General features: G+C 36.1%; 1 protein-coding gene across 2 annotated transcripts in view; it reads right to left on the reverse strand.

The window, feature by feature from the left end:
- LOC115213028 (E3 ubiquitin-protein ligase RNF34) overlaps nucleotides 1-20,595 on the reverse strand; it is a 37,020-nt gene that overhangs the window by 7,030 nt on the left and 9,395 nt on the right. For both annotated transcript variants that reach the window (XM_029781931.2, XM_029781932.2), the window contains 4 exons: nucleotides 7,606-7,649; nucleotides 3,370-3,645; nucleotides 1,783-2,067; nucleotides 402-635 (listed from right to left, as the gene is read on the reverse strand). In XM_029781931.2, the coding sequence (XP_029637791.1) occupies nucleotides 402-635; nucleotides 1,783-2,067; nucleotides 3,370-3,543 (693 nt within the window). In that variant the 5' untranslated portion in view covers nucleotides 3,544-3,645; nucleotides 7,606-7,649. The remainder of the gene's footprint in view (nucleotides 1-401; nucleotides 636-1,782; nucleotides 2,068-3,369; nucleotides 3,646-7,605; nucleotides 7,650-20,595) is intronic.

The following is a 20,595-nucleotide window of genomic DNA, read 5'->3' on the forward strand; positions in this document are numbered from 1 at the left end:
TAACGTAGTTCTCGGGGATTTTTTCAGCGTGACACAGAGAGTGACAAGGCCAGCCCCTTGAAATACAGGTACAACAGAAACAGGAAGTAAGAGTGAGAGAAAGTTGTGGTGAAAGAGTACATCAGGGATCACCACCATCCCCTGCCGGAGCCTCGTGGAGCTTTTTAGGTGTTTTCGCTCAATAAACACTCACAACGCCCGGCCGGTCTGGGAATTGAAACCGCAATCCTATGACCGCGAGCCCGCTGCCCTAACCACTGGGCCATTGTACTGCTAATCATTAGATCCTCTTTCCCTGGCAGCTCATTTCTGATGTTCGTCATTCTCTTTTAACATTGACTTTTTCTATGTCCAGCCATTACAGTCTCTCTTTCTTACCAATATAATGAAAAACCCATTACCTGTGCAGTATCGTTGGTTGATCTTAATGGCAATCGACTTCCCTGACTGTTATCCCAAGATTGTGTTATCAATGTAGCGCTACTACTTAATCCTTCACTGGTGTGATTGTTACGACTGTGTGATGTGTAGATATGCATGCTGCCTCCCTCTTGCGATTCTTCCTCGGCAGAATCTTCAACTCCATTAGAAGAGATTCGAGGATGAACGCGCCCTTCATCTGATTCCATATCAAGCTACAAACACAAAAAAAAAATTCAATGTTAAATAATTTAATAGAAGAAAGAAATGCAGTTGTAGTATTATGAAGATAATTCTGGAAGGAGAGGAGAGAAATGTGAATGTGTTGTAGTGAAGATAAACCAATGAGAGAAATGTGGCTGTGTTCTATAAGGAAAGTCAGGCAGAAGAGAGTAAGACTAACACTCATTTCCGTTATAGAGATGTTAAGCATTTTTGGTTCAAAATGACAACATTTATGAAAATATCAAGAATATTGAACAGTTCATTATCATCATCATCATCGATTAACATCTTTTTGATAATGAAACTTCAACACATTTTTAAATTTAGAAGATATAAACCCTATCGACTACTATTCATAAACATTTCACGGATCTTTTTGGTTTGAACGGCAGTTTTTTCTAGTGGTTTCATATGAAATTGTCACTCATAATTATGACCCTAGTATCGATCTATTGCATTTCAATCTCTTTTAGGGTTAAGAGTGGGGGGAAGGGTATCTTTTTTTTTCTTCACAAATATAAATAAACCCAATCTGTTTCTTAAATAAGGGACATATTCATACGGCACAGAATGTTATTTACCTCAATAGATGTCAGTGATTGGTTGAAATTGCAGAAATTGAAGAAAAAAAAACAACAAATATCTTACAAACTATAGAATTTTCTCAATAAAACCAAGAGAAAAAGATGTTTTATAAACACATTCTACCAGTATACGAAGTTTAAAATTATTTAGTTACCTAGAAATTATGTTAAAAACTGCCGTTCAAACTGAAAAGATCCCATTTCACAAGTTGATTTACAATCATTAAAGTCTACAAATTTAGTTTACAGTGATTATGATTCTAACTAAAAGAATTCTCATTCCATTCACCTTACCTTTCATTACTTGTGTTGTGTCAACCCCCACCCCAGGCTCCAAACTAATCACTTTCTCAGAACATCAGCACTTGGAATTTCCTTCCTGCTTCATATCTTTCCCTCAAGTGTTGGTTTACAAAGGTTCAAGAACATTAATGGCATCAATCTCACTTGCCTAGGAGAGGGCCTGTGAAGGCCACAGGCACTACTGCCTCATCTAGGCCCAACAAGTAAAAAGTCAAGAGCAATTAATCTTAAAACACAGTAAAATACTTACTTGATATCGGAAGTATGTGTGTGGTGGCTGGTAAGTTTCCTGACCAAAATGACACACAAGTAATTCAACCAAATCATATTTTTCAGTACAGGTGTTTGTAGATATGTTTTTCTTATTGAGAAACACTTGTAAATCTTTGATTTTCCACTGCATCAAATCACTGCGAGTAAAATTTCCAGAAGCTAAAATCTGACACTTATGACACTGCCGAACAGGCTGTATATTGTTCCATTGTCGCTGGCAGCAAGACGAGCAGAAATATCGACCACAGTGGCAACAGGTTTTCTACATTAAAATGAATTGACACCATAATTAATTATCAGCAGGTAACATTGAAACATAAAACCAACAAATTAAAATCATCTCTATATATATAAACGGCAAAATGTCTGTGTGTGTGTCCTTTATACAAATCCACAATTTTTCAGTTAGAGGGCTCGCACTTTCTATTTCTTTTTTGCCCACAAGGGGCTAAACTTAGAGATGACAGACAAATGGATTAAGTCGATTATATCGAACCCAGTGCATAACTGGTACTTATTTAATCGACCCCGAAAAGATGAAAGGCAAAGTCGACCTCGGCGGAATTTGAACTCAGAACGTAACGGTAGACGAAATACTACTAAGCATTTCGCCCAGCATGCTAATGTTTCTGCCAGCTCACCGCCTTCAGTAGTCGCACTTTCTATGGTCATTCAAAACCGTCCAAGGGTGGTCGTGCACATCTTTACATTTTCTCAGTCACCACGCAAAGCCATTAAAAAATTAATAGAAGTGACTTTTTTGTGAATTTTCTATCCAAAACCCAATCAAAATGCCTGAAACTTGATACGCCAATTGAATGCCAGCTAGCTGTATGTGATTGGTCAGAGATTTGGACAGTACTCGCATGTATGTGTGCAAGCACACAGCTGTATATGCATGCACTAGCACTATGATCTGGCTACGCCGGGTCATAGTGCTAATATATTAGTTAATATTCTATTGATTATCTCAAGTCTCTTCTCTATCATCTTCTAATCATTCACACATGTAATAAATGGAATCAGCTGACTGACTGGGATCCAAAGTACCAGTCAGTGGACAAACAACCCTACTGAAATTAGTCTAAGAAAGTAAGTGAAATAGCTACAATCAGGAATTAAATCCAGATCTTATCTCAGTTTACATTCTATTCTATGGTACTCATTTGCAGTAACTCATATACATACACATCCTGATCAGTGGTACAACATGAGCCAATGATGACGCTTCTATATGGTTGCTTGACCAGCTAGAAATAACAGTCAAACCTCCCTCAAATCACATCCCTACTCTCTGAAAAATGGAAAGACATATTGGATAATGTCACCCTAGGTATGCAAAGATAAGATGATCAAAGCTAAAATGCTTTTGATCATCAAAGACCTGCTTGTTTAGGAACTACATAGCAACAGTTTGATACAATGTGATTTCCAGACAGTCTTATATGAAAGAAGAAAATATTTTCACTAGAAACATTTAGACTGGATGAGTAATTTTCTAAACAGTTATTTATTTACGAAAGAAAGACAGGAAAATTAAAATATAAATTCAATTGTAACAAACCTTTCTCTTAAATGTATTGAACTGAGCAGTGCAGGACTCACAAGACATTCCAGGTTGGTTACTTAAAACAGCTGCTGCATCAGTTCTGGGTGCATGGCTTGGTGAAAAATAACTTGGAGATAAATTAGAAGGTTGCCTCCCCCTCCCTTCAGCCTTCACAACACCAGCCCCCATATACAAGTTAAGATACAAATAATAGGTGACACGTTTCAGCAAGTTGGAATGTCAGCTTTACAAAATAATATTTAACTGAATAGATTCTGATATGATGATAATCTGAAATATAAAAGTAAAAAAACAAGAATGTCAAGAAGATAACATTATATTACATGTGAATCACATATTTATGCTATACAGATGACTTATTTATAAACACACACATACATGTATAGAAGAACAATAATATACAACCTCTGTCACTAGTTAATCTGCAGGGCAGAAGTTATACATTTGTGTCACAAGTGAGGAGTCATTTTTAATGTTTTAGTCTGAAGGGCCCATGATCTTAGTGAATCTTCCAAGACATGTGAGATCAATACAGTAGACATTCAGCTTTAATAATACTATCATAATTGTGGGAGCAGTACTCTGTTAGGGGTCAAGATCATAATTGCAATGCTGTCCTAAATGTGGAGGCACTACCATATTTTGGGTCAGGTTTTTCACTGCTATGCTGCCCCAGAGGTGGGACAGTACTCTAATGTTGGCCAAGTCGACCACTGCAGTAATGTCCTTGGGGAGAACTCTGCTGTGGATCAGGTTGATGGCTGTAGTACTGTCTCAAATGTAGAAGTTGTATTCTTTTGTTCCAGATATGGGATCAGTACTCTATAGTTGGACTCAGGTGAACTTTGTGGAAGTTTAATAATTGACCAAACCAGAGATATTTTTCAGCCTTGAAGAAGAAGGCTAGTTTCTTGAGGACGCAGATTTAACTATATTATGAGAGGGCATCAGGAAGGATCATCAGAAATTGAGAGGCTCAGCATTCTATAGTGAGTTTAAGGACTTTGTGTCGTCGTCGTCATTATCATCATCATCGTTTAATGTCCGTTCTCCATGCTGGCATGGGTTGGACGGTTCAACTGGGGTCTGGGAAGCCAGAAGGCTGCACCAGGCTCAAATCTGATCTGGCAGTGTTTCTACAGCAGGATGCCCTTCCTAACACCAACCATTCCAAGAGTGTTATTGGGTGCTTTTAATGTGCCACAGGCACAGGGGCCAGAGGGGGCAGGCATCGACCACATTTGGATGGTGTTTTTATGTGCCACTGGCACAGGAGCCAGAGGGGGCTGGCATCGACTATGTTTGGATGGTGTGTTGGGCTTTGTGTGTAGACAGAGTAGGTTTAAGGATGATTCCTGAGATTATACCTTTGTGTTGCTGAAGCACAGGATGGCATGGGTTGAACAGTTTGACAGAAGCTGACCAGGCAAAAGACTACACCAGACTTCTGTATCTGTTTTGGCAGAGTTTTTACAGCTGGATGCCCTTCCTAACATTAACCATCCCACAGAGTGCGCTGAGTGTATTTTATGTGGCACCAGCACAGGTGGGGTCAGTTTTGGCATGGTTTTTACAGCTGGGTGCCTTTCCAAATGCCAGCCACTTTGCAGTGTGGACTGGATGCTTTATGTGGCACCAACACGGGTAGGGTCACCAAGTAACTTGCAAGACAAAGAACCTTTGAGAGGTGAGGGGGCATTGGAGGAGGTGATTTAGTGCCAGATAATGAAAGAGAGACAGAAACAGATGTCTTGTTGTAGAGGAAGTACATGGTTACCCTACAAGAGAGAGAAGTACAAAAAAAAGGGTGGCTATATAGAAAGCCTAGACTACATGCAGATGACATCTGTATGTGGAATGTTAAGGCAGGAACATTATTGAAGGTTATAGCAAGAAGTTATTAATGTACAAAAGGCAGAGTCAGGAGGACATAACTGAACCTTGGAGCACACCAGAGTTTGGGACAGAGATAGCCTCATTCAATACATGTATTAGTGTAATCTGATAGTAAACTTCTAATTGAAGAGAAGTGAGATGGATGGAATCATTGACAGGCAACTAATTAAGAGGTTCTCAGTGTCAGACATGATAAAAGGTTTTGATGTCAAGTGTTATGACATTGCTTTCAACAAATTTCTCAAATGCAAACAGCCCCCTCACAAATAGATTTAGATATACTAAATCTGTACTGGTAATTGATAAGAAGTTGGAAGTGAGTGTGAGAGGTCAATAGTGTTCAGAGTTAGAAAGAGTGTTGTTCTTTTGAATGGGGCAGGCACATTAGCATGAGATCTGGACAGGTCTGTGTTGAGAAAGGAAGATTAGAGTTTGGTGAAGAAAGTGACTAGTTATGTGACACTGTGTCTGAAGGTAATGGAAGAGACATTACCAGGGTTGGTCACCTTGTTGGTTTAAAGTCACACATTAGCATCCATACTAACTGGATGTATCCAAGTTTTTAGAATAGATTACTCTGTATCGCTGTGTATTGTAAGAGATGACTAAGAGGAAGGAGTCATAGTAAGAAGAGCATCCATTTGCAAAAATTGCTCCAAAATATCTTGGTGAACCCATAATGGCATGGAAGAGCAAATATAAAAACAATGATGATGATTCCAAAACCTCTTGCTAAATATTCACACTCACAATGTCATTAGCAAAGATACTGAAAACAACATTTACCTCAATCATCTATAGCAGGCAGTAAATTCCTCACTGAACTCGTTGTTCATTCTTACATTGCTGACATGGCCTGCATAGCTTGTGGGCTGTTTATCTACATCTAGTTTTCTTAGTAACTACTAGATTATAAAGTGTGGTAGTCAGTCAAAGGCCTTCCTCCAGGTCAATGAACACAAAATATATGATTTGTACTTTGGTAAGCACTTCTATAGTTGTCACATAAAGAAGAGAGCATAAATCCAAAGTACATCTCATCTAAACTAATTTTCTTTCTAATAAGTTTATACTATAACTCTTTTCTATTACTTTCATAACTTGGTCCATCAATTTAATGCTTCTGTAGTTGCTTCTTTCTTGAACATTCCCTTTGTCCTTCTAAGAGGTTGATGATAATGCTGCTATGTTTGTCCTTAGGAATAACCCCTTCCAGTAAAACCTGAATATGCCTAATACATACTACTTCACCAGATGCTTTCAACTTCTCAAGGATTATCCCTGATGGTCCAGCTACTTAAACATGAAATTTATATATATAAGCCATTGAACATCAACCTGGTTGGAACTGCCCTGAGAGTTGAAATTAAAATAGAGATCTTGGAGCAAAATACTATCATGAGATATCAACATGTAAAAATATATCCTTTAGTAAATCAAATTATTTCACCAAACTGTCCATAATTGCTGATTATTTTGAAAATTAAAATACAAAGGTAAAATGTATTTTTGTTAGAAATATGGTCACAAAAGGTTTAACACTATTACATTTATATGTAGGAAGAATCAGCTATGTCTTATTTACCTCTAGATGCAGGTGTTAACTGGCTAAGATACGAACAAATAAAAAGAAAAAGTTTGTCAACTGCAAATAGCACTCCAACAAATCTTATCTACTGGCAACAACCAAGTGAAATAACATGCTTACTCACCTAACGCATATTGAATTTTAAAAACCCAACTGATAAGCCTGATTAAACTCTCATAGTAGATATAAACTTATGTATGACCCATATAGTAGCTGACCAATAACTTACAGAACTAGTTATTTTGCTAAACCTCATTGAATATTACTATTACAAGCAGAAACATTAGAATATTGGACAAAATAGCTTGCAATATTACTAGCTCTTTACATTGTAAGTTCAAATCTGAGGTCAATCTTGCCTTGCAACTCTCTGGAACCAATAAAATCAGTACCAGTCAAGTACTGCGGTTGATGACATCAGCCTTCCCACAATCAAAATTACTGACCTTGTGCTTAAATTAGAAACTTATTGTTTAGGCACAATATGAATGACTGTAAGACCACTCCAACAATATCTGATTTTCATCATCATTATCATGGTTCTAAAGGCTTGTACTGCAACACATGGTGTACCTGTGTTCTTGAGATACATGCAGCATTGCCGTTTTAGAATATATGCCATATAGAATGTGGTATTACTAAGGATAAGTATAATTCAACTTCACAAGAAATTTTTATCATTCTATTTCATAAAAAAAAAAAAAAATCCCAGTTATTAAGTTCAAATCAAAAATATTATTTCTTACCTTAAAATAAAATTAGAAAACATCTGAAAATCAAGTTTCCTGCCCTGAAAATATAAATATATAAGTATATATGAATAGTGCATAAATATATATATATATATATACATACATGCGCGCACACACACACACACATATACACACACATGTATATTTACAAATACATGCATATATATACACACATACATATATATATATCATCATCATTTAATGTCCACTTTCCATGCTGGCAGGTTTTATATATATATATATATATATATATATATATATATATATATACACACACATACATATTTACACACACATGTACATTAAAATATTTATAATTTCCATCCATGGTTTATTACTATTATTATACACATACATACATACACACACACATATGTATATATATACACATGTATACATATACATATATACATGTATATATGTATATGTATACATATTTATATAACCATACGAAATCTTATATAGGAGCCACGAAAAATGAAATGATACTTAGATACAATTCCCACCAATCTACCTTTAGAAATAGAAGTAAAGCAAACTCTACAGGATTTAGTAGCTGCATCTGGGAATTAAAAGACAAAAAAAATCAACTATAGTTTAGGATGGCATATCCAAGCAAAAACTTCATCTTATACTATTAACAATAAGCGCTGTGAGCTCTGTATAACAGAGAAACTACTAATTTTAATGGCCAAATCACCTCTGCTCAATAAAAGATATGAAAATAATTTTTTTTGCTTGCATAAAGGCCAATTCGTATTCTCTAAGTTAAACCTGCTCTTTCTGTATACACCACTAGCTCCTAGCATAAATGTTATTAGGAGAACTACTTATCAGCGTATTGCCTCCCCTTAACCTTCCCGAACCTAACAAGCTTATGCATATCCAACCCACATTATAAATAAATAAAAATAGTTATATCCTACGCTAGCCTACCCCAACCCACATTATCAATAAATAATTAATATACCTAATCTACTTTCTATGCTAGCCTACCTTTTTCCTACATTTCTTTTCAGCCGAGAACTACTGACTCTTTTTACACGTTAAATTACCCCTCTTCTATCTGTTTCTCTTCCTTTTCATTGCACTCCTCAAACCGAAATATTATTCCGATACTTTATCTTTACACACTAAATCATACTCCTGCTAGATATAAACTTTACCCTTATTTACGGCTTCCCTTGCAATTATACGAACTACCCACAACCTATAAGTTATTGACGCGTAGCTCCTATTAACTGCACCGGATATCCCTAATTAGGGATAACTCCCTCAGATTACACCAGTGGTCAACTAGCCGAACAGGCAGACACGTGGAAGTCATGCTAATAACTAACTATGAGACTCCAGATTCAGCCAACCTCTATTCGTCAACTACCTCACAATGGATTTAATGAACTTTGAACCCAACTAAAATGTAAGACTTTCGAATCATTGAACATTTTCTTTTCTGAATTCTCCCCCTACCTTTCACTCTATTCTCCTCTTTGTCTATCTCTGACATCTTCGGTCTGACGACGTCTACCATTTGCAACGAGGTAAATACATATTTACCTCAACATGGTACACAGAAACAGCTGTAAACTCAATCTTACCTTCACCTTGCTTTACTAATTAAATAATAGCTTTTTAGCATTAAAGATACACTTCTATTTGTTGTTTTTCCTCCATTTTCTTATTGTCTATATATACATTAAACTATGGTTTATCTTTTTAAATTACCTGCTGCCGTATACCTTATACCAAGGACCATACTTACTGAGGTAATTACCAAGAGTCCCTCTGGAAACTTCTATTCCTTAGAGGGCTTAACACCTCTAAATTATACCTTACATAACACATATATCCATATACACATGTAGATATATACATTTATACATGTATATATATATACATATATACATCTCTACATGTATTCATATATACATATATACATATATATATATATACATGTATACATATATACATGTTTACACACACACACACACATATGTATATATATATATATATATATATATATATATATATATATATATATATATATATATATATATATATATACATACATACATGTATACATATATAAACATATTATTCATGTATAGATAAACATATATACACGTGTGTGTATATATATATATACACGCGCACATATCTATCTATCTATATATATATATATTTAATTATTACAGAGGGTACATGAAGCACCAGCTTGCTAGAAAGGAGAGTCAAAATACATACATATATACGCACACAAATTCATCTACGTACATGTATACACACACAAACATATATACACACACACACACAAAGGTAGGTTTAGGAAGGTATGTATGTATGTATGTATGTAGGTAGGTAGGTAGGTAGGTAGATCAGTTCCAGAATTCATTAGAATTTAGGTATGTCAACAAGTACGATGTCAGGAATGGCTGGGTAATTAATATTGAGCTCACAGTGAAATAAAATAACCCTTAGTTGTCATTTATACTGTAAGCATATATTTATACACATACATATATAGTTATATAAATATACATACCGGTATCAAATCTAATAGAAACCATAGATCAGACACAGGGTTGGTTCCAGGTATTGTGTACATATAAAAGAACACAAGTGGCGTTCAAAGTTCACAACAGCTGTTTTGGCTGTACTTTTATGATGCATCCGTAGATTACATCATAGCAAAAGCCAGCCATTTTATACACATAAACAAGTACGGTAGAAGCAAAAGTTGTTGGCTCATTCACCAATGACCATAATAAACGTGATATCTTGAAAAAGAACAATAGACGTTCCAGAACAAATATGTCAAATCCATCCTATTTTTTAAAGTTATTTTAACAGATTTGACCTACTTGTTGTGGAATATCTGTTTCACTTTCTCTATAAATTCTGTTCTGTTTTCAAAATATCGCTTGCACATTATGATAGTTGGTACATAGATAGGATGGTTTTGACGTATTTGCTCTGGGATATCTGCTTCACTTTCTCTAGAAATTCTACTCTTTTGTTTTTTTTGTGTTTTCCAAAATATCACTTGTTCATTATGGTAGTTGGTAAACAAGTCATCTTTTGCTTCTACCTTACCTGGTTATGTGCTCAAAATTTACCTGATGATGGCTGGTTTTTGTCATGATGTAATCTATGACGGCATCAATAAAATGTAGCTGAAACAGCTGTTACAAAATTTGAACCCCACTTTTGTTCTCCTTTCATGTGTGTGTGTGTGTGCATATATTCTTTATGTCATAAGAGTTAAGAAACTTTGAAAGATATGAAATGAATTTTTTTTAATGGTAGAACTCAAAGTACATCATCATAATCATCATTTAACATCTGCTTTCCATGCTGGCATGGGTAGGATGGTTTGACAGGGAACCAGCATACTGCAGGGCTGCATTGAGTTCCAATGTCACTTTTCATGTTTCTATAGCTGGATGCCTTTCCTAATGCCAACTGCTTTACAGTGTGTACCGGGTGCTTTATTTATGCATCTGGCTATACAACTTTACAGTGAGCACTGGATTTTTAAATCAGCACTAGTGAGGCTGCTATAAGACAGAAAAGAATAGGGAGAGAGAAGAAAGAAAGGGAGGAAAAAGCTCCCACTACTAAGAAGTATTTGGGAGAGGAAGGTGGAGATGATTGACTGATTGCCAGGTGTTAAAAGGCTTAAGTATGATAGAGGGACGAAAGTAATAAATAATTATTTAAGATATGAATATCTAGAATAGATATTCATATCCTAGCTAGTAAAGGAGTAAAACCCATGAAAGACCATGGGATTGCATCAAGAAAGTTACTCTCCAAGGCACAAGTTTATGGAAGACCAGCAGTCGCTCATGAATACCAACGTCTCCATGCCACCTATGTTATCCAAAGGAAAGGCAAAGGCTGAGACAGCTTGGCACCAGTGATGTTGCAACTCATTTCTACAGCTGAGTGAACTGGAGCAATATGAGATAAAGTGTCTTGCTCAAGAACACAACAAATAGCCTGGTACAGGAATCAAACTCATAACCTCATGATTGTAAGCTTGATGCTCTAACCACTGAGCCATAGAATGTTGCAAAATATCATGTGAAAAAAGACCCATTAGATGAAAAAAAAGTCAAAGGCTGCCTGTGGGGCTGAACTCATAGCTTCTGTAAAGACGACAAACATTCTATGATTATACTAAAGGTAACTGTTTGATTTTTTTCTCCATCCAATTTAGAAGTTTTGTTCTTACCAATAAGAAATGTATGTTATTTACATCATAAGAATTCAGAAATATTGAGAGATAGGAAGTAAATTGCTTTTAACAGTGGAATTTGAAGTACATAAAGTTATGAATATTAGTTATAAAACCATTTGGATGGCAAAAAGTCAATGGATGGATACATACAGATGTACATATGTACATACATATATATTTGCCTATGAGTGCGTAGGAAATTATATCATTCATCTTTTATTTGTTTCAGTCATTTGACTGCAGCCATGATAGAGTACTGCCTTGAAGGGTTTTTTAGCCAAACAAATTGACTCCAGAGCTTATTTCTTTCTTTTTTAAGCCTAGTACTTATTCTATCAGTCTCTTCTGCCAAACTGCCAGGTTATGGAAATGTAAACACAGTTGTCAAATAGTGATGGGGAGACAAACACAGATACAATGACACTCACACATAGATACACATATATATAAATTAGAGAAGAACCACCATAAAGCAATTCAACAATGATATACTTAAATCATACTATATAGAAAAAATTTAAAGATACAATAAAACATTTACCTAGAACTAAATAAAGTACTAAATAATAAATAAATAGTATATAATTAGTAAATAGACTACACATGTTTTGTGGTTATATTTTAAAATTGATAACAATAAAATCAATTCAATTTAAATATAGTCACTCATCAGGTCTAAGATAAAAACAATAAAATAATTAAATAAATGTACATATACTGTCTTATAACAAAAAATTTAAATATATATAAAAATACGTAATTTTACAATAAAAAATCAAACAAAATTCAACAATATATCTTAAAATAAAAACATAACTTATCTTATTGAACTAAATCTTTAAACTTAATACGTAGGACTTAGTGTTTATAATAAATTTATCTCGTTAAAAACGGGGTGTAAATAAAAATAGAATAAATAGATAGAAATATTTATTTTATCTATGAAAATAAACTATAGTATATCACTACTGGAAAATTAAAATACAAGTAATTAAAACAAAATATTTAAAATACATAATATACATTAAGTGAAGCTAAATTACTATAATTTAATCTATATTCATTAAATTAATTATTTATGTATTTATTTAATAAACATCTAAGTTTAATCTTATTCTAATTATGTAATATATACTAAAAAACTTCATGCTAACTTATATACATAATACTACTACAAACTATAACTACAAGAATTAAAAACAGAAAAATGGTTCAAATATATACACACAAATTAGTTAAACTTATATAATTAATTCAATTTATGTATAGATTTAATATTTCACTCATAGAATTAGACAATGATTCATATGTAGTTACATATATCATCATCAATAATATTAATAGGCTAACTTTTTGTTTTTGTACATAGCTGTTGTGTGCATCACACTTACTTGAAAGTGGCAGAGCGAGAGAGAGAGAGGAGGACAGAGAGAGAGAAAGAGAGTGAAAGAGAAAGTGAGAGAGTGAGAGAGAAAGAGTTTTGTATTTTTAAATGTTTCAGAGAGGACGTAAGAGAGAAAGAAAGGGAGTGAGAGAAAGAGAGTGTGAAAGAGACAGTGAGTGGTGACGGCATTCGTTTTGTGTTTTTAAATGTTTATCGCATCACAAGAGAAGTAGATACATATACACATTGTTAAATCAAGAGGGACACAAAGGAAGTGAAAGAGAAAGAAAGAGAGAGAGATACAGTAGATACATAAATCCAAAGAAAAGTTCATATACAGATACATATACACAGCTAATATGCTGTCAATTTCACTTTTCATTACCACACAAGGATAAAATTAACTCACAAATGGCTGAGTACTCCACAGGCATGCTTAACAGTAACATAGTTCTCAGGGAGATTCAGCCTCACACACAATATGACAAGGCTGGCCCCTTTGAATTACAGCTACAACTCGAGATATATATATATATATATGAATGTATTTGTGTGTGTGTATAGTTTAGGTTAGTTAAAACATGTTTGCAATAATAAGTGTCGCGTGGTGGAAATAAACGCAATTACCAAACTTTCATTCATAAATCCATTTATTATTTCATTCTTTTGCATTTCAATTTGTACCCAGAAATTTTCAATAACTGAATGCCAAAAGAAATGGAAAAATGAGTAATTTTATCTCCTAAAAATTCTGTCTGTCTTGCAATAAATGCAAAAGTTCTTAATATTATAACAGAGGCACTTAAAACGTACTTTAAGCACAATTTCAGTGTCCTGCAATAATGAAGAGGAGGTTCAGAACTATCCATTTGGATTCATAAACTCACTCACTCCATCCGGTATGCCTCCTCATCACCTCAACTTAAAAGTAAGGGCTATTGTAATGCTGCTAAGAACTCTTTCAATCAGTCAAGGATTATGTAATGGAACTTGCATGAAAGTGCAAAGACTTCATGAACATTGTGTAGAGGCATCATTGGTAACAGGCTCCAACAGAGGTCATACAGTCCTAATTCCCAGAATTAAACTTAGCCCCAGTGATGCAAATATTCCATTTACACTAAACAGACTTCAGTTTCCACTTTGCCTTGCATATTCAATGACAATTAATACGGCTCAAGGGCAAACATTTGAAAAAGTTGGAATACATTTGCCTCAACCAGCATTTTCTCATGGCCAATTATATGTCGCATTTTTCAAGAGCATGAGCTATGAACAATATCAAAGTAAGAGTTATGACACTCAATTGGGATAAACAGACAAGGCCAAAAACGTGGTGTGACATACACACAAAATACTGTCTACCATGAAGTACTGTGAGGAAGACCACTGCACTGGCTAGCATCACCATCACACCAGCCGCTCCATTATTACACATCCATATTACACCTTTAAGATCGGGGAAACCAATTAGGAGCTTGCTGGATCTCTCTTGACATACCAGCAAACCACAAAATCGCACCAGCCAGCATCACCACTACCTCCAAGCCCATCATATGTGTGTGTGTGTGTGTGTGTGTGTCTGTCCCACTACCACCATTTCCATGAGCAATCAAATTGCTAAAGAAAACATTTGTTGGTGTGTTTTGAGTCCTTGTAATTTAGCTGTTCAGAAGAGACTGAAAGAATAAGAACCAGGCTTACAGGGAATAAGTCCAGGGGTCAATTTCTTTGACTAAAGGGTGGTGCTCCAGCATGGCCACTGTCAAATGACCAGAAAAATGTTCCATACCACCAAACCAAGAAGGTTCTTTGAATATGTGAGATGTATTTTAAGGTTAAATAGTAATTCCGTTTACGTTTGTGTAACTGAGATATTTTGATTGGATTATATAGTCATTGGTGTTACATTACTTTCTATATTCTGTAACTGTCACAATATACTTTTCTAGGCTTGAAATTTTTGTGGGGAGGGGGCCAGTTGATTAGATCGACCCAGTACACAACTGGTACTTGATTTATCAACCCTGGAAGGACAAAAGGCAAAGTCGACCTCGGCAGAATTTGAACTCAGAACGTAAAGACAGTCGGTCATAATATACAAACATTTCTCATGGCACCAGTACACTGTTTACAGATGCTTACATTTTTAATGTTTTCCATGAATTTTTCATGGGTCCAGCTAGTATAAATTATTTCAAGGATATAAATACTTCTTAAAGGGATGTCAGCATCCATATTCTCTGGTTTTATCCAGTGTAGTAGTGAAATACTAAAAGATGTTAGCTTCACATAAGCATGGAAATGATTGTAGGATCTATGAGTTTGATATTGTTTGAAATTAGATTTGTTTCAATAAATTGATGTCAGTATATCAATTTCTCCATTTCGTTTTTTCTTATATATATATATATATATATATATATAGTGGCCGTTTGCCAGCCTCCTCTGGCTCCTGTGCCAGTGGCACGTAAAAAGCACCCACTACACTCATGGAGTGGTTGGCGTTAGGAAGGACATCCAGCTGTAGAAACACTGGTGTAGCCTCCTGGTTTCCCAGACCCCGGTCGAACCATCCAACTCATGCTAGCATGAAAAACGGATGTTAAACGATGATGATATATATATATATATATATATATATATATATATAGTGGCCGTTTGCCAGCCTCCTCTGGCTCCTGTGCCAGTGGCACGTAAAAAGCACCCACTACACTCATGGAGTGGTTGGCATTAGGAAGGACATCCAGCTGTAGAAACACTGGTGTAGCCTCCTGGTTTCCCAGACCCCGGTCGAACCATCCAACTCATGCTAGCATGAAAAACGGATGTTAAACGATGATGATATATATATATATATATATATATATATTTAACGGACTTCGTTCAAGGCTATAGTAGAAGACACTTGCCCAAGGTATCATATGGGGAAGACTGAATCTGGAACCATGTTATTAGGAAGCAAGCTTCTTACCAATCAGTCATGCCTTAAAACTTTTTTATGGTTTCTGTAGAAATTTGAGAAGATATTATGAATCATCACCACCACCACCATCATCATTTAACATCTGTCTTCCATGCATGCATGGGTAAGATGGTTGACAGGAGCTGGCCAGGTAGATTACTCCAGGTTACTGTGTCTGTTTTGGCAGGGTTTCTACAGCTTGATGCCCCTCCAAATGCCAGCCACTTTACAGTGTGGACTGGATTCTTTTTACATAGTACCAGTACTGGCAGGGTCACCAAGTAACGTGCAAAACAAAGGACCTTTGAGAGAGGAGGGAGAAATTGGAGGAAGTGATCTTGTGTCAGATGATGAAAGGTTAGAGTGTGACAGAGAGGCAGAAACAGGTATCTTGCTATAACAGAGGGGGTATTGGAGGAGGTGATCCAGTGTCAGATGAAAGGTTAGAGCGAGACAGAGAGAGGTTGAAACAGGTGTCTTGATATAGAGGAGGTACATGGCCACCCAGCGAGAGAAAGAGAGTGAGAGAGAGATACAAGAAAGAGGATAGGAACAGGTGTGCTGATGTAAAGGAGATACTTGGTTACCTAGTCAGAGGAAAAACAAGAGGAGGAGAGAGTGATCAAGAATGAGGGCAGAAACAGGTGTGCTGCTGTAGATACATGGCTACCAAGCCAGAGGCCTAAATGCAAAATTGGTACCAGTCCAAGGAAGTTTGTCCATATCCATTCTGATATCTGTGTAAAACCAGTCTGTACTTCCATGATTGCTTACATACTCATTATATAATGGACTCAAGAAACCTTATGATAAGCAGGTAAAAGAGTAAAAGCCCTCTTTAGAGACTGAATCTAGAAAGTTCCTCTCTGAGGCACAAGTCCAAGCAAGATTGTTTGTGGAAGACCAGCAGTCACTCATGCATCACACCATCAATGTTGTCCAAGGAAAAGGTAAATACCGATACAGCTTGGCACCAGTGACATCACAACTCATTTCTACAGCTGAGTGAACTGGAGCAACATGAAATAAAGAGTCTTGCTAAAAACACAACACACAGCCTGGTTAGGGAATTGAACTCACAATCTCACAATTGTAATCCTGAAACTCTAACCACTGAGCCACGCGCCTTCATGCATGACAAATAAGTATTGAGTACCTTAATTTTACCTTACACATATACAAGCTCGAAATAGCAACGAAATTTCTATTACAAAGATTGCACAACATGTCATGAAACCTGGACATGCTTTTTTGGTTAATTAGGGCACATAACACTACCTGTATTTAATAGTAAGGTTGATATTTTGCTAACAGACATCAAACGCATAAAAACAAGAACTCAAGTACACAGAGACACACAAATATATACACTTACATATATACACCTATACCTGCATGTGTGCATATCATTACTGCTTCAACTCCTACTTTTCCATGCTTGAATGCATTAGAGGAAACTACAACGACACAATATTTACTAAGGCCAGATGTCCTTCCTGATACCAATCTTCACCTATCAAAGTAATAATACCTCCAGTATATTGAACAACAAACAACCTGGATATGATTACACAGAGAACTGAAAATAAATGATGCCATTTAAATGTGCCTTTCTTTACAATCGGAGAACATACTAACACCCACACATTGCTGTCTGTAGTAAATCGTCCAAAAGTTGGGAACTTCAATTTGTGCTAGGTGTTCTTTAGCAATTTGATTGCTCATGGAAATTATCAAGTCTATAGGTTTTTTCTATCAGCATGTGTCCCAATCTTTTTCTCATTTAGTAACTTATTGATGTAAATAGATAAGTTTTCTTTGAATCTTGCTCTGAGCTGTGTTTTGAGTTCTTTGTTGTTTGTTCCTTCTCGAGCCATGCCTGGCTCATAAGGGCCGGTTTCCTGGTTTCTTGGCGTATAGGTTCCCCACCTGGACAGGACGCCGGTCCGTCGCAGGTGAGCTGCAAGATGCAGGAGGAAAGAGTGAGAGAAAGTTGTGGCAAAAGAATCAGCAGAAGTTTCGCCATTACCTTCTGCCGGAGCCGTGTGGAGCTTAGGTGTTTCGCTCATAAACACACACATCGTCTGGTCTGAGATTCAAACCTGCGATCCCTTGACTGCGAGTCTTCTGCTCTAACCACAAGGTCATGTGCCTCCACCTTGAGTTCTTTGAATCCTTCATTCACTTCTATTGCATGCCCATGTAATTTCAAAAGTCCTGCTACAGTGACTGTTATTCTGAGCTACACATCCCTCTCAGAAAACTGAATACTCCTATCACACATCCCTCACTATGTCTCTATAATTCACATGTCTCATTCTCTGTCCTCTGTCACTCTCTCACAACAATGAATTTGTTTCTTTCACCAAATTTAACTTCTTCTCTTTCAGTTGTGGGCTCTTCAATCCATTAATACTGTGCCAACAAAAAAAGTAAGATAAACTAAATCAAGCAGCAACAATACTTCTTTAGTCTTATTTAAGGCAAGATAACCTCTATAATGTTGGTACCAAGAAAAACACATCTCTATATATATAAATGGCAAAGTGTCTGTGTGTGTGTCCTTTATACAAATCCACAATTTTTCAGTTAGAGGGCTTGCACTTTCTATGGTCATTCAAAACCATCCAAGGGTGGTCGTGCACATCTTTACATTTCCCCAGTCACCCCACAAAGCCATTAAAAAATCAATAGAAGTGACTTTTTTGTGAATTTTCTATCCAAAACCCAATCAAAATGCTCAAAACTTGATACGCCAATTGAATGCCAGCTAGCTGTATGTGATTGGTCGGAGATTTGGACAGTACTCGCGTGTATGTGCGCACGCACGCAGCTGCATATGCATGCACTAGCACTATGACCCAGCGTTGTCGTGGTCATAGTGCTAGTCTAGTATAATCTGTAAAGTAGTTGGTGTTAGGAAAGGTATCCAGCCAAAGAAACCATGCCAAAAACGAAGACAATTGAAGCAATATGTGGTCCTTCAACCAGTCAAACCACCCAACTCACATCAGCATCGAAAATGAGCAAAAAACAATGATTACACACACACACACACACACATGATATGAGATCATCAAACAGATATTTTGAGCCAATTACTCATTATTCACAGGTTCAAATTTCATTGCAAGCATTTAGTTGCACTTCTGATCGGATTACTACATTACCACAGTTTCCACACCTAGCTGTTAGAAAGATGTACCAAATGTAAATAGATTAAATCTGATACAGAAAATTAGGATATGTAAACTGCTACAAATGTCAGCTGTCCAACAACTGTAAACACGTCGTCCAGAGTCAGCAAAGAAGACAAAACAATTCTAAACTGTGTTCCAGAGCTGCTAACAAATATACTCTGGTTCAAACTACTTATTTTTATCACTGATACAATAGCTTTTAGTTCTTTTAATTCGCTAGTTGTATACTACCTTCACTCAGGTTCAGTCAACAAACTAATCATTTCTCAATAAGTTGTTCTGTGGCTGCTTGTTGTGGCTGTACTGTTAGAAATAGCAGTCAAATCTCCCTCAAGTTATGCACAATTATGTTGAACATAGCAAGATGCAATTGATAACGTAGTCCCATATATACTGTGTCTGAAAGACTGGACAGTCATGGACGGAATGCCTGTGATTATGGTTTTATTTCATCAGGCCAAAACTAAGCTAAACAACAATAGCTGTTATGCATGAGCCTTCTCCCCTGCTCTATGCATTTTACTTAATGTCAGAGCATCATTTCTAGGGAATTCTGTCTCTTTTTTTAATACAAGCTTCAGCTTAAACATGTTCAAACTAAACAATAATTCAACCTTATTGGAGTCTGAGTGCTTACAAAAGACATAGGCATTACTTTTGTCTCCTGAATAAAGTACACCTACCCCAACAAAAGAAAAAAAAAAACAACATTTGGTTATGTTATCGAATATTTGTGCAGTAACAGGTGTGGCTATGGTAAGAAGCTTGCTTCCAAATTACATAGTTCCAGGTTCAGTCCCACTGCATGGCAACTTAGGCAAGTGTCTTCTACTATAGCCTCAGGCTAACCAAAGCCTTCTGAGTGGATTTGGAAGACAGAAATTGAAAGAAGCCCATCGTAATATATTCTCTAATTCTCTTACTTGTTCCAGTCATTAGACTGTGCCCATGCATATTTACATATTGCAGTTTATTATTTATGCTTAGATCGATTCCTCTGTGGTGTTGTTTTGCATTTATAATAAAATATATACAAATTTTTTAAATAATTAAAAAAAATATACAGTGCCCCAGCATGGCCGCGGCCTTCAGGCTAAAACATTTTAAGGATTTAAGTACAGTACTGTTTCAATTTCATAGATTTTCACCTATCGCGGGCGATAGTCGAGGGATTAGTGTATATATGTGTGTG

This window comes from Octopus sinensis, linkage group LG6, assembly GCF_006345805.1.
Source record: "Octopus sinensis linkage group LG6, ASM634580v1, whole genome shotgun sequence".
NCBI lineage: Eukaryota > Metazoa > Mollusca > Cephalopoda > Octopoda > Octopodidae > Octopus > Octopus sinensis.